The 13,943-nt window shown below is 46.9% G+C and overlaps 1 protein-coding gene across 1 annotated transcript in view; it reads left to right on the top strand.

Moving 5' to 3' along the window:
* The window catches only part of LOC116827890 (mitogen-activated protein kinase kinase kinase 3-like), a 111,661-nt gene that overhangs the window by 61,618 nt on the left and 36,100 nt on the right, over positions 1–13,943 (top strand). The window contains exons 4-5 of the mRNA XM_032785735.2: positions 5,750–5,793; positions 7,367–7,466. Coding sequence (XP_032641626.1) covers positions 5,750–5,793; positions 7,367–7,466 — 144 coding nt within the window. The remainder of the gene's footprint in view (positions 1–5,749; positions 5,794–7,366; positions 7,467–13,943) is intronic.

Here is a 13,943-nt window from a genome sequence, read left to right as displayed (position 1 = left end):
TCCGTAGCACTGTTTAGGCTGCTCAGTGCTTTCGTTCTTGGAGCTTCATTGTTACTAGTAGATAATGCAGAAGACTTCGGTGTTACTCATGAAGAAAGACCGCAGGCACTTGGCCAGGCCTATTGCCACCTAGACATAATCTCAGCTCCCTGGCGCATAGTTACAGGTCCACTGACACGAGTTCCTAGTAGCAAGGAATGGCTCAGTCAGCAGCAGAAGTTTGTTCCATCCCCTAGGCCATGCAAAGAATTAAAGTAAAGAACCCGGACATTTATATGCTAAGACAAACAACTAAAATATCCAACCAATACACTACCTTACGATGTATTTCATGACTTCTATTCCTATTCATTACTTCCCCTTGTTCCTAATATTTTTGGACGAAACATCCCTATTCATTATATTGTCAAACCATCTTATCTTGTACTCAACTGGGATGCAGCTGTACTTGCTGAAATATATTTACATAAATATCTATTTCCCAGTCCACCAGCAACAACTTTGCCAAGTTCATATACAGGACAGTGAACTTGTAAGCATCTGCTTTAATACATGGCCTGACTTTGGTCCACAGCCTCTGGTTCAGGCCTCGGATCTTGCACCAAACGCTCTGTATTTGGTGTATGTTTGTCGTAGGTGTCTCTGAAAATGTTTGTGTTACAGGAAGACTTGGGGCATATGAGAATGATTTTAATCTAAGCCCTGTAAAGATCAACTACCTGCTACAGCAATAGGCAGCTTAGAGTGAGAGAGAAAAGATAGAACCATGGACTGGGAATCAAGAGACCTGCATTCTGTGCCACTGACCTGCTGTGTGATCTTAGGCCAGTCATTTTGTCATCTCTGTGCCTTAGTTTCCCCATCTTTAAAATTGAGATAATAGTACCGGCTGAAAAACCCGAGTATTTTTGTAAATAACTGAGAGGTATTTTGTTCAAAATCAGTTTTTTGATTAAAAAAAATGAGAAATTTTGTCCAGCTCTAATTCTTGTTCACGTTGTAAAGTGATTTGAACTCTATGGGTGAAGCACTCAAGAGCTAAATAATACTAGTTAGCATGTCCCAGCATGGCTGCCCCTTGTTTCACTAAATGTATCACTTGCTTTTCTGCTACCTCTCTTCCTTTTCTCCTGCACTGCCCAATACCTCCTGTTGAAAGGAAGGAAGTAAATTAATATGGAATACCTGACACATGTGAAGCCCAGTTCATCAGGAAATCTCCAGGTGCTTTCCAAAGGAGGCTGTCATTAGCCTCTCTGGGCCTCACTTGTAAAGGGGGCTAAGTGATATGGCCAGGATTATGCAGCATCCCATGGCACAGGTGATTGCTGTTGTGTATCTTCCTAAGAGAGTGGAAGGCTTCTTGCATAGCCCCTCAGCCACATGCAAGAGTCTCTCATGATCTGCCCCTTAATATTTGCAGTGTGTTTTGAGATCCTTGTATGAATGGTGCTGTAATTGCTCGTGTCTTGGTCTTGTGGTTGGGGCTCTGAACTAGGACTTGTGAGATTTGGGTTTAGTGCTTGGCTGTGCCACAGCCTTCTCTGTCATGTTGGATAAATCACTCAGGACCAGATTTCCAAGTTTGCAGCACCCACAACTTGGGCTTGATTTTCAGAGGTGCTCAGGACCCAGCATTGTCTTGAGACTTCTGTGCCAAAATTTTCAAGAGCTGATCATGCAGTGTGCTGAGCAGTTGTGAAAATCTGGCCTTCATTCTCTTTGTACCTCAGCTCCTACCTGCACAGAGGATAATAACAGCACTTCCTTTGTCTCTTTTGTCTAGTTACACTAAAAGCTCTTTAAGGGAGGGACTGTCTTTTGCTGAGTGTAGATACAGCACCTCGCTTGGGGCTTTGATCTTCATTGGGACCTCTAAGCAGAACCAAAATTCAAAAGGTTAATAATAATAATAATTAATGTACTGCCAAGGTAGAAAGCATTGCAAATTAAATATTATTAGCTACAGATTTAATAAAGTGAGGGAAGGATTCAAAACAATAATGTAACTACCTGATTAGCTTCCTGTTTTTCTCCCTTCCAAATGTATATATTTTAAACCCCCCATTTTAAGTTTTTTAGTTTTTTTATATACTTGTACGTTCAAAGTGTTTTTCTCTAATGTACCCTGCTTGTTTATGTTTCTCTCCTCACAAGTGGAGCACAATTATATGGGGCAGCTGGTGTATTTTTGTTGGCTGCTGTCTGTGGAAGATCTGCCTTGTTGTTGTTGTTGTTAATGTAGAAGAAAAGGATGCAGCAGGGTTCTTTTTTTTTTTCTCTCTGGAGTTTTTACGAGTGTGTTTGACATTTTCCAGTAACGAGCTGTTTTTAACTTGTCTGAGAAACTGCTTGGCTCAGCATAAATCTATAGAGCGTTTAAGCATGTATTTTACTAAATTGGGGCAAAAGTTGCATGGGGACTTTCCTCCCTGTGTTTCCTGCTTCACTAGTGGGGTGAATCTCAAAAGAATCTGGCACTGATTTGCCTCTCATTTGTACAGTGTAAATATCCGCTGTTTTCCAGAGGGTGAATCCTGGTGTCAGTGACTCAGCTAGGCCCTGCATTTGGGTTCACGTCACAGGAGCATCCAAAAGTTTCGATTGGGAATGGCCCTGGCTCCACCCATTTCTCTTCTGCCAAATGCCCCCCAAGCAGCAGAAGACTGCATAACCCAAGCCCAGATCCATGCCCATATTTTGCAGCTGGCTGCTACCTCTAGGAAGATTCTAAACCAGAACCCTTGGACCTGAAACAGTCTCCCCTCCTCCCCCTGAAATTTGGGATGTTTGAAATCCAGTCAATACTTCAACACTTAGACGTGTCTCTAATGTGGATGCTGATCCAAAGCTTTCCAAATGGACTGCTTTCTAATGTAAGCACTTGAATAGCACAGACCTGGAATGCTCATGGGGACACACTTCCTGATGCATTTCTGATGCTTTTCCTTCCAGTACTGACTGGAGCAAATGGACATACTAGGAGAAGAGGCCTTCTTGGGATATTTTAGCACTTGAGGTTCAAAACTGGAAATAAAAATACACCTCTGCCCCAATACAACGCTGTCCTCGGGAGCCAAAAAATCTTACCACATTATAGGTGAAACCGCGTTCTGTCCGAATTCATGTTGTATCGGGTCACATTATATCGGGGTAGAGGTGTACCCTCTTTTCCTGAAGCTCCAGAAATTGGTGGCTGGTAGTCTTTATTATTCTAAACTGGCTCACTTCTCCCTATGCTGTGTGTTAGCTCGTCAGACATGGCTTTTAGGGGCCAGTCCTCAGATCTGCAATATCCCTGAACTTCAGTGTGTGTTGCATTACTTGGGACCTTTGAGGATCTGGCCTTTTAAAAATAATCCTAATGAGCAGCTAGCTCCTGGTTCCCCATTTGAGACAAAGCCATTTTAGCTCTGCCTTCCTTTTGAAGGATGAGAGTATGGAAACTGTGCCTTCATGCTCTGGAAATGCAGGGTTAGCGATAAGAAACACGCTCAGGAAGTGTTGTCACCCACCCATTCAGGAGTTATCCTTTTCAGATGCAGGGAGTATACGACTGATTCTTCATCAGTGCTACGCCCACAAAGGGAGGTGGGGAATACATTTGTTGCTAATGGAAAGAAAATAACTAGTTTAGTGTGTACAGAGAGGGGGCAGGGGAGGGGAGGATAGGACTAAAATTCCTCTCGTTAATTAGTTTCCCCCCTTGAACCCAAGTGGATCCAAGTGCAGCATGGTGGGGGGTGGGGTAGCAGGATGACCGTATGCTTCGTGCACTGCACTGCAGAGATCTGGGGCAGTGGAAGGTCCCTAAAAATGGGGGGGTCACTGATACCTGAACCGTGGCCCCCACCTCCTTGCACCGCCCCTTTCCCCTGAACTCCTACTCTCAGGCCCCCTCTTCTGCTGAGCCCCACCCTTCACTCACTCCTCCCTGTCTCTTCCCTCCTGTTGCTCGCTCTTATGGCTGTTAAAAAGTGATAAGGCCCTGCCTCTCGCCCCACCCGTCCTCGTGCCCCTGATCTGGGGTGAGTTGCTTGCACTGCAATAGACTCCCTGTGCAGTCTTGGGCAAGTCACTTACTCTCTCTGTGCACTGGGGCTGAGACAGAGGTGACTGGGTCTAGTGATTGGAGCAGGAGTCAGAGTTGGAAGTCGGGCCACGGGTCAGAGCTAGTCAGGTCTAGGATTGGGGTTAGAGCTGAAGTCAGAGTCATGTCACGGTTTGGAACTGGATTCAGAGACCGGAGGCAGGGATCAGGAACTGGGCGGTAGGTAACCAGGAGCAGGTCGTGAAAGCAGTATCCAGGGCTTTGTCTACATGACACAGCTTTTAGTGACAGGGCTGTGTTGCCACAGCCATGCCGCTAAAATTCATGCAGTGTAGCCGCTGTTTGTCAACTCTCCGGCCAATGAGTGGGGTTATCGTCTCCTGCCGACAACGTGCTGTTCATGCTGGCATTTGTCTCAGCAAAACATCTGTATTTTGAGGGGGGGGAGTGTAAAACACTTCTGAAAGACACAAGTTTGGTAGTTTAATTGCCAATGTAGACATAGCTCAGGAGTCAAGCAAGTGGATGGGGCCCAATATAGCAGGTAGAGGCCAGTTGAGCAAACAACTTCCTGTGCCCCTCTTTGAGTTTAAATAGGAAGCCCTGACCAATCGGAGTTCATGTGCTCCTCCCACCAGGCCCAGAGAAGCATGGCCTGGTGTAACTTCAGGTTTAATGGTTTCTCCTGCTCAGTTGGCTAGTAATGCTACCCTGCTCCTACCCTGTAGCTCAACTGTTGACTAGGAAATCTGCAGACCCACTTGCAAGAACTATGTGAGTGGGACAGGTTGCCTTGCTTCCCCTGCAGCGGAGTGAGGAGAATACTCCCTTTCCTCCACCCTTTGTCTGCCTTGCTTGTGAGCTTTTTAGGGTGGAGGACTGCCTGTGACTCCTCCTGTAATGGGTCCTTGATCTCAGCTGGGCCCTTTAGGTGGAAGACAAAGGTCACTTCTGTGTGTGTATGCACAGTGCCTAGTGGAATGGGATTACGGTTTTGACTGGATTCTGTAAGTTATACCATATTTAATAAAAGCTAACACCATCAGCTAGAGTTGGGTGGATGTTACAAGCTCAGTTCCAAAATAGTATTGGATCCAGTATGGTTTATTTCCTTACCTATGTTGCTATGCACTGTGAACAGCTGCTAAGCTTTACCCTGCAAGTGGCTTCATTTCAGTTGATGAAAGGCTCTGAGAACTTCTGCTGAGAGAGACATTATGGGTAAAACTTTCCAAAGCACTTGAATGACTTGGGAGCTGAAGTCCCATTTACTTTCAATCAGACTTAAGTGCTTAAGTTACTTTTGAAAATGGGATTTCATGGCCAAAGTCATTTAAGCGCTTTTGCAAATTTCATCCTACATGAATATAAGTTGTCGATAAACATAGTTTATCAATGGTGTAGCTTTAAAGGGTGAATAGTTAACGGTCAGTGGAGGTACCATTTATTTATGCAGAAGTTTATTTTTATCGCATTATGGGCCAAGTATAGTTCTCAGGTAGTTGAGCACAGCGTTCCCATTGATACCTGGCTTCTGTTGAGTTTACAGTCAGGAGGCATTGTGGCCCTAAATGGACCTGATCTGAAGACCACTGAAGTTAGTGGGAGCCTTTCCAATGACTGCAGTGAGCTTTGGATCAGATCCATTTCAATTAGACTCACAGGATTTTGGGAGCTAACTGATTTCCTTTCTTTCAGCAGCGGAATGCCAGGATCAAGTTTGAATATGATGGAGAGAAAAGGTGCGTTCCTGACCCATTTCCGCATTTCCCTTGGTGCAGAGGGGCAAAGGGCCCTTGCTCGCCTTCCCCTGCGATTGTAACTCCCATTGTAAGCAATGAGAGCTTGGCATGGGAGAGGCCTGTGAATTCAGCCATAAGTATTTCCTGGGACTAGTGAACAGGCAGATTAGTTCCCAACTGTGGTTCATTAAATGCGACTCACCAGTAGCTTTATTCTCAAACCCTGGTGTATTTAGCTGGACTTCAGGCCTCCCACATGGGTGTATTCTTCGATTAATAGCCTGTGGCACTTACTTAAGATAACCAGATTCTGGGCACGGGTCCCATAATAACAGAGCTGTGATTTGAAGGCTGCCTGCCCTCCCTGCTTGACGTTTATGCGGAAGGCACTCAGCTTGTTGGAGGGTCCAGTGACAGTGACGGAGCAGGACACTTTGGAGAGTCAGGATCTCTCAGGCTAAGATGCGTGATAACTAGTGCATTATGAATAGGGCTCCATGTCTGTCGCGGAGGTCGTGGAAGTCATGGAATCCATGACTTTCTGCAACTTCAGTGACTCTGCAGTGGCCAGTGTGGCTGACCCCAGGGCCGCCCAAGCAGATAGTCCTGGGGGCAGCCATCCCGGCCATTGCTGGAGCAGCCAGCCGCTCAGGCGGCCCCGCAGCCAGCTACACTAGCTGCTGCTCAGGTGGTGTAGCTGGCTCTGTGGACTGCCCGAGCAGCAGTCCCCGGGGCAGCCAGAGCAGCTGCTGCTCCAGCAGTGGCCCCCTGGAGTAACCCCCCACAACAGCATTCCCCCCCAGGTATCCTCTCAACAGCGCCCCCTCCCCCCAGTTCAGTAACAGGTGTTTTTAGTATGTCATGGATAGGTCATGGGCGTGAATTTTTGTTTGTTGCCTGTCCATGACTTCTACTAAAAATACCTGTGACTAAATTGAAGTCTTAACAATGAGCCAAGATACTTAGATAATACACACATAATACAGGGGCTCAAATCCTACCTTCAGACTGCCTGAAGTCAATGGGCGCTTGTATCTGAAGGTGGGCTGGTGTACGACTCACCGTGTAAAATCAAACCATCGTCTGCAGTTCCGTACTGCTCTTCATAGCCACAGAGATGGCAGATCGCAAAGAAAACTGGCCAATGTCCCGTGAGTGGCACCTCTGCTAAATCTAGATGATGTGCTGCTGGGCTAGATCCTGCCAGTTGCAGCCCCTGTACACCATAGAGAGGGCGGAGGGGTTAGGCTGCAGCTGGAAGCCTCAGAAGGATCTGGATGGGGTCAGCCAGAATTCCTCCTGGGCACCACAGGCAGCTAGCACCATATTAGCAAAGAACAGGGTCTGTGCTCCCCAGCCATCTATAGCTGTTCTGTGGGGGGGAAGGGAAGCTACTTGTGGGCTCACTGCCATGAACTACCCCATGTTATTGATCACTGTTACTTATTGACATGGCACTTATGGGATAAGAATACCGGTCCTTGCTGCAAAAAGTTGGCCATCTAATCCAATACCATGGCACCCATGTACCCACGTGACGCTTGTGCTGTTCATTTTCTGTATGTATGTACAGGATTCTCCAGTTTCCAAGACCAGTCAAATTCAAAGAAGTGCTACAGAAAGTCATGGATGCTTTTGGACAGATGATGGATTTGCACTATGCAAACAATGAGGTACTAAGCTGTTTGTGTTTACAGCCTGGCAGGGTCCCAGTTTCAGACTTAAACAGTGGTTTATGCCTAATCCTCTAATTTGGGGACAAAACATACTGATGGAGAAGAGGACAATCCTTCCGGATGTTTTCTGTCCTACTTAACATGCAATAGCTCTGTGTTAAGACCCTGACTGAACTGTGTCTACATACCGAAACAAGGAGCAGTAGCTAACGCAGCTCTCTCAAAGCGACTTTAGTACAGTATGGGGTGGTGGGTGGAGACCCAGAACAAACGGTCTGCCCCCTCAGATGAGGGAGGGCCCACAAAACCCAGAACTTAACTGACTGACAGCTTTGGAGAAGTAAGTCCTCTGTGCTGTACCCGTTCTGTACATAAGCAATCAGCAGCAGTACAGCTTTCTCCACCAAAGTGCCTGGTTTGATAGGGGCAGCTGTAGGAATGGTTGGTTCACTGAATCCCAGGGGCTGCTGCTGAGGCTACCAAGCTAATACCCACTTGTTTTGAGACTGCAATGTGGGCTTCTCACTAGGAAGTGGGCTGAAGCCACTAAACTAGTTTCGTATGCTCCATTGAAGGGACATCAGATGGGATAGATTTGAGGTCATTGCTGATCTGGGCTGACTTGAACCCAGGCCATGACAGCTGACATGGTAGGGAAGCTTGTACTTTCACCCTTTGTGCTGCACTAGTTCGGTGGGTAAATGTGCCCTAATTCCCTCCAGTGCCAGCAATGAATTCATTTTAATGTAGCATCCCAGCTCCAAGCCACATTAGCTTATCATTAGAACTGAGCTCTCCCCACTGTATGTTTCGGTGGCAGACGCTCCAACCCAATGCAAGCATCAACCCAATCATCCTTAGCCATCAGTGTGTGGATTCATGGGTTAAGGACCGAGGGAATGGATCCAATGCTTAATTTGTAACAAAAGAGGTGCTGGGGCTCAAGCAATTTTTTTTACTTTCATAACAGACTCGGCAACCCCAGAGGTGCCGGGGCTACTAACTGCCAAGCCCCAGAGGTGCTGGGGCTCGGCCCTGGCAAGCGTTGGCACAGATTAAGCACTGAATGTAACAGGATGAGGGTTCTGTGTTTGTCACAGAAGTCACAGATTAGTTGACTTTCCATGACTGCCGTGACTTCAGCGGCGGCCAGCGTGGCTGACCCCAGGGCTGCCCAAGCAGCTGGCTCTGGGGCCAGCTGCTCAGGTAGCCCTGGGCACAGTCACACAAGCCTCTTCTGGAGCAGCTCTGCAGCCAGCTTGGGTGGCCCTGCAGCCAGCCGCAGCTGGAACTGCCCTGGGGCCAGCCGCACTGGCCGCTGCTCAGGTGTCCCCAGGTAACTGGTCCTTAGAAGTGGCCTGAGCAGCGGTCCCAGAGAAGACCGGAGCCGCTGGACAGCCTGCTCCTGCCCCACAGCAGCGGCCCTCAGGGGCGCCCCCCAAGTCCCCTCCCAGCAGTGGCCCTAGGTCCTGTCCCCATCCCTCTCCCCCCGCCCCCCGATTTAGTCAGGGGTACTTTTAGTATAAGTCACAGACTGTGATGTTTTGTGTATTGCCCATGACCTGTCCATGACTTCTACAAAAAATACCCGTGACTAAATCTTAACCTTAACCATGATCAGCTTGTCATCTACAGTCCTGCATATCAGGGCATTATTTGCATACCATGATTTGTGGAGTCCCTACCAAGAGCTCAGAAGGAGCAGGCTGAGTTGCCTTCACATCTGGTCCCACTGTTGAAGGCAGAATCAGACCGTGGGATTGATCATATAGTCCCAGATCCTGGTGGTTAGTGCTTAAGGCAGTCTGCCCTGCTTGTACAGTGGAGTTGGTCAGAATTTTTGTTCAAATCTTTATTTTGATGGAAAATTGCCTTTTAATTTTAAAAAAAAAAATGTCTGTGGGAAATGACCAATTTCAATGAGAGTTTTCAGGATTCTGTTGGAAAAACTGAACCCTGAAAACTTTGGGCGTTTCCAGTTTTTTTGACAAAACCCCAAAAAACTTGTGAAGCAAAAGTTGACCTAAAAGTTTTGTTTTCATGGAAACTTTCTGCAAGAATATAAAAAAACAACCAGCTCCACTAGACAGTCTGATTCACATCCCATTGGCTTGAAATGGAAAGCAAAAGAAACCCGCAGCCTTCTTGCTCATGTATAAAACAATCATTAGGGGCCTTAATTAAAGTACAAATGAAAAACACATTTCCTCCTTTTTTTGCAGAGTGAGATTGGACCAACAAATGGAAACCCCCCATCGTGTAGGGCCATGTCTTTGATGGGATTTCTGCCAGAATTCTATTTGCATAGGCACAGTTTTTTATATGCATAAATAACTTGTGTATGCGATTTTTGTGGTCAGATAACAGAACAGATGTGTGCAGAACCCATTTGAACTTGCTGTGCCACCTGGGTTTTGCATGTGCAAATTCTGCAAGCAGTGCTGTTGCTAGTGCTCACGATAAGTATCTAACGCTACGGCAGAATTGGCCCTCTAGGCTGCAGCTTTGAATGTAGCCAGAAATGTTACACATTTTCTAATCTTGGGCATTCTCTGATAGTCCCTGCTGGAAAAAGCCAGCATGGAATTCTTCAGGAGTGAGTCACTTCATTCCAGGTTTCTTTCCACTGAAAGACTCTTCCAATAAGAACAAATAGAAGTTTATGTAATGTACTGTACCCTCTGCTAGGGAATGCCTGCCTGTGTATTTGCATAGCACCTAGCACGATCCTGAGTAGGCCACAGGGTGCTGCTACTTCAGAACTAATAAGTAATTATAAGCATAAGAATGGGCTTAGATTTTCTTTTTCTTTCTGTAAATCGTCTGTATGTGAAAATCTGCACCCATTGATATACAGGGCATTATGCATCCGAGTGTTATCTTGCAAATAGTATAAACCAATGAAACAGAACTTACAGAAAGGCTGTCCATGACACACCGTGTTTGGGCTAATAGTGTGTTCTGGCAACAAATTCTGTTCTCGATTACACTGGTGTAAATCTAGAGTAACTCCACTTCATTTTGAGCAGCCTTTGGCCTTTTCTTCATATGCAGACAGAACATTGCCTTTATTATATGTTGTTAGTATTTAATGTTTGTATTGTGGTAGCATCTAAAGGCAAAAAACAGATTGGCCTTTATTGTGCTAAGCACTGTTCAAACACACTTACAAGCCATAATAGGTAAATGAGACAAGGAGGCTGCTTTGGTGACATGTATCCCTTTGAAAGGCCTGTGGACACAGGTGCAATGAAATCAATGGGATTGCTCTGGAAGTGTTACAGATGCATCAGAGGGGTTGGCCCAATGCATGCAGAGTGGTGTGTGAGTCTACCCAATGTGGGGCTGATCCCAACATAGTGCTAAGGGGTGTTGGATTGCTGGACATGCCAGTGGTCAGATGAGATTCAGAAGCGACGTCTGTGGCCATTGACTGTCCTTTTTTACCAGGATAGGGACGTTATCCTGGTTGAACTCTGACTCAGATGAGAACGTACTGCCTGAATCCCCCCGTGGTTTCAGTTGGATGCAGTAGTCTATCCTCATCTGAGCTGTGACATCCCTGAGCATTGTTAAGCAGTTGCTTCATTCCTCACCAGAGGTGGCCGCATTTCACCTGGGTTCTGTTCCTGGCTCTCCCACTGTCCTGTTGTGTTACCTTAGGCAAATTGCTTCACCTCACTGGGCCACTGTTTCCACCATGATCCCCTTTTGTATGTCTCCTCTATTTAAGTGGGAGCAAGGACGGTCTGTCCCCGTGTGTCTGTACTGCACTTTGCACAACAGGGTCCCAAGGTGCTACTGTGGTATAAATAATAAGTGAATAGTCTCACCCCTTTTCAGTTATTTTTTTAGATCTGGGTAAGGCGCAGTGGACTGGCCAGTAGCCCCAACAGTAGAAAATGAGGCATGCCATCCACGAGTGCAGAAGGGAGGACTTGCAAGCTCGTCACTTTCCTACCTGTCATCGGAGTTACTCTGTTTATAGACGGAAGAAGCAAAGCTGCAGCCCGGTTACGGAGCATGCAACCTGCCAATTAGTGCCTAGGCTGTGTGCGTACGCGTGTGGCTATATTTAGTGTCTCATAGAACCCTGTTCCCAGAATCCATGTATACAGCAGCCTAGATGCCAAATGGAGCAAAATCCACTTGCCAGACGTGGGTGATTGGTAAGGCCAAGCTAAATACTGCATTCACTCTGTTCCAGAGAAGGGCAATTTCAGCTTGATGCTTTTGGCGTCCCCAGCGTGGCCTGTGAATGGATTAATGATGTGGTAGTGGAAGGAGACATGGTGACCTGCAGAACATTTTGTTCAGAGCAGTGGCCGAGGGAATGCAGTTCGGAAAATATGCGAGGAACTGGGTGAAGGGGGGGGGGGGGCGGGTTTATAAAATTACCTGATGGGTTCAGGGCCAAATTCCACTCTTGGAGGAAACCAGGGGAAGTGTAAGAATGGAACGTTGCCCTGTGCATTTTGCATTGAGGCCGCCTCAAGCATTATAAAGCAGAAATTAAACGTGAAGTGGATTCTGCTCCTAGCTACACAGCTGCACTGAAATCAATAAACCTGCATGCACCCACAACTGAGAGCCGGATTTGGTTTTATTGTAATCAGTGTTTTGGGATTACAAGACACTATGGGTAGCTTTTCCACTTGACACGTATGCAGAATTCCCATTGACCTCAGTGAGGTCAAGCAATATATTGGATGGATCTATCCATCCCAGCTAGAATCGGTAAGGAATGATGGTCCAGGGGTTAGGACACAAGCCTGAAATGTGCAATATCTGGGTTCGGTTCCTTGCTCTATCACAAACTTCCTGTGGGACCTTGGGCAAGTCATTTAGGCCTAGATTTTTAATGGCAATTAGATGCCTAAATACCTCTAAAAATCTGAGTCTTAGCCTCTCTGTGATTCAGTTCCCCATCTGTACTATGGTAACGAGGGCCATGTAAGTACCTAAGATAGAAAGGTACGTAGCAAAGCTGTGGGTCTTGGCCTCTTGCCGCAACCCTAGCAGTTTCCCAGACTGAAATCTCAGCTGTATTGGCCAGTGCCTACAGTTTCTCATTCACCTGTGTGCGCTCTACTGCCTTTATCCCAGACTGCATGCATGCAATCAGTGATGTATTTACCTGTGGGCCGGGCCAGACCCCCAAGGCAACAGTACATAAGGTACAGTCTCCAGTGAGGAGCCATAAGTGGTTTTTTCCTAACATTTTGCTGAGTGGGTTTTGATCTGACCTGGTGGTGATTGTTGCTGTGCCTGCCTAGGTGGTGGTCTATGATCACATGAACTACTGGCCCATCTATTCCAGAGGTGCTGGGCACATGCAGCTCCCACTAAAGTCAACAGGAAGTTACTGGGAGCCATAGGTGATCTGCATCTCTGGAAGGCTGAACTGCTGGTCACCCTGCATTCTTTCATAGACTCAAGGTCTGGTCTGTTCGATGAATTCAGCGCCGCAGGCAGCCTACAGGAGATGGAGGGAGGCATTGTGCTCACTGCTCTTAAGTGGAGCACGCCCAGGCTGGAGGAAGTAGATGTTTAGCCTTGGCCCAGGGTAACAGAAAAGGGCACTAACCAGGCACCTCTGAAATGCAGCTACTTTAGGGGTTGGAGAGTAGCAGCTGATGTGCAGGGCATGACACTCCACATAGCAATGTGAGAGAGCAGAAATTTTGGTTAAAGACACCGCAGTAGATCCAGGCTTCTACCAAAACAAACAAACATGGGACCTGTAGCCGTGTCACACAGACAGGGCGTTGTCTTGCCCGCAGCAAACTCAGTGGATTTGCTTCACTGATAGGCTAAATGGAGCCTACTGGGAGCTGAACCGCTGGCTCAGGTGGAGAGAGGTATTTTCATATTTCAAATGTAGGAGCTAGGCCTTGTCTACACGTGGGATTTGCCCTGATTGTTCCCATTGGTGCCCAGCCGCAAGGGTAGCTGCACCAGTGCAAACCCATGGTGTGCACAGGCTAAGATGATATAAACTGAATTTATCTGTCCAATTTATACCCGCTTGAGACCAAAGTAAGCTGTGGTGGTGCAGATCGCAGCTTATATTGGCTCTGCCTCTATACACGTGGTGTTTGTACTAATGCAGCTACCTTGGCATCACTGGTAAAGAATTGCCCAGTGTAGACAAGGCCTTAGATCACTGAGACTGAGCAGCATCCACCCATAGCTTTGTCCCCATGAGCAACCCAAGCGTTGTAGCTGATTAGCATGTGCACAGTTGACTTGAAGATGAGTATCAGAAGCATATGGGGGTCCAATGACTCAGAGTGAAGGGGAGCCAGGAAGATCTCCCTCAACAGCCAGGGGTCTCTGTAATGCCAGTAGTTTGGAGCCGCTGACGACTGATAAGCTTTGTTCTTAGCTCTCTGGCCTTCCCACTGGCTGGATTATTGATGCGGCTTTCAGACGTTCTTTGTTCTTTGTGAGCATTGTTGTAATTTTATCCTG

The sequence above is a fragment of the Chelonoidis abingdonii genome, chromosome 2 (assembly GCF_003597395.2).
Source record: "Chelonoidis abingdonii isolate Lonesome George chromosome 2, CheloAbing_2.0, whole genome shotgun sequence".
NCBI lineage: Eukaryota > Metazoa > Chordata > Testudines > Testudinidae > Chelonoidis > Chelonoidis abingdonii.
The sequence above is the reverse complement of the archived record's forward strand: the minus strand, read 5'-3'. Positions and strand labels throughout refer to the sequence as shown.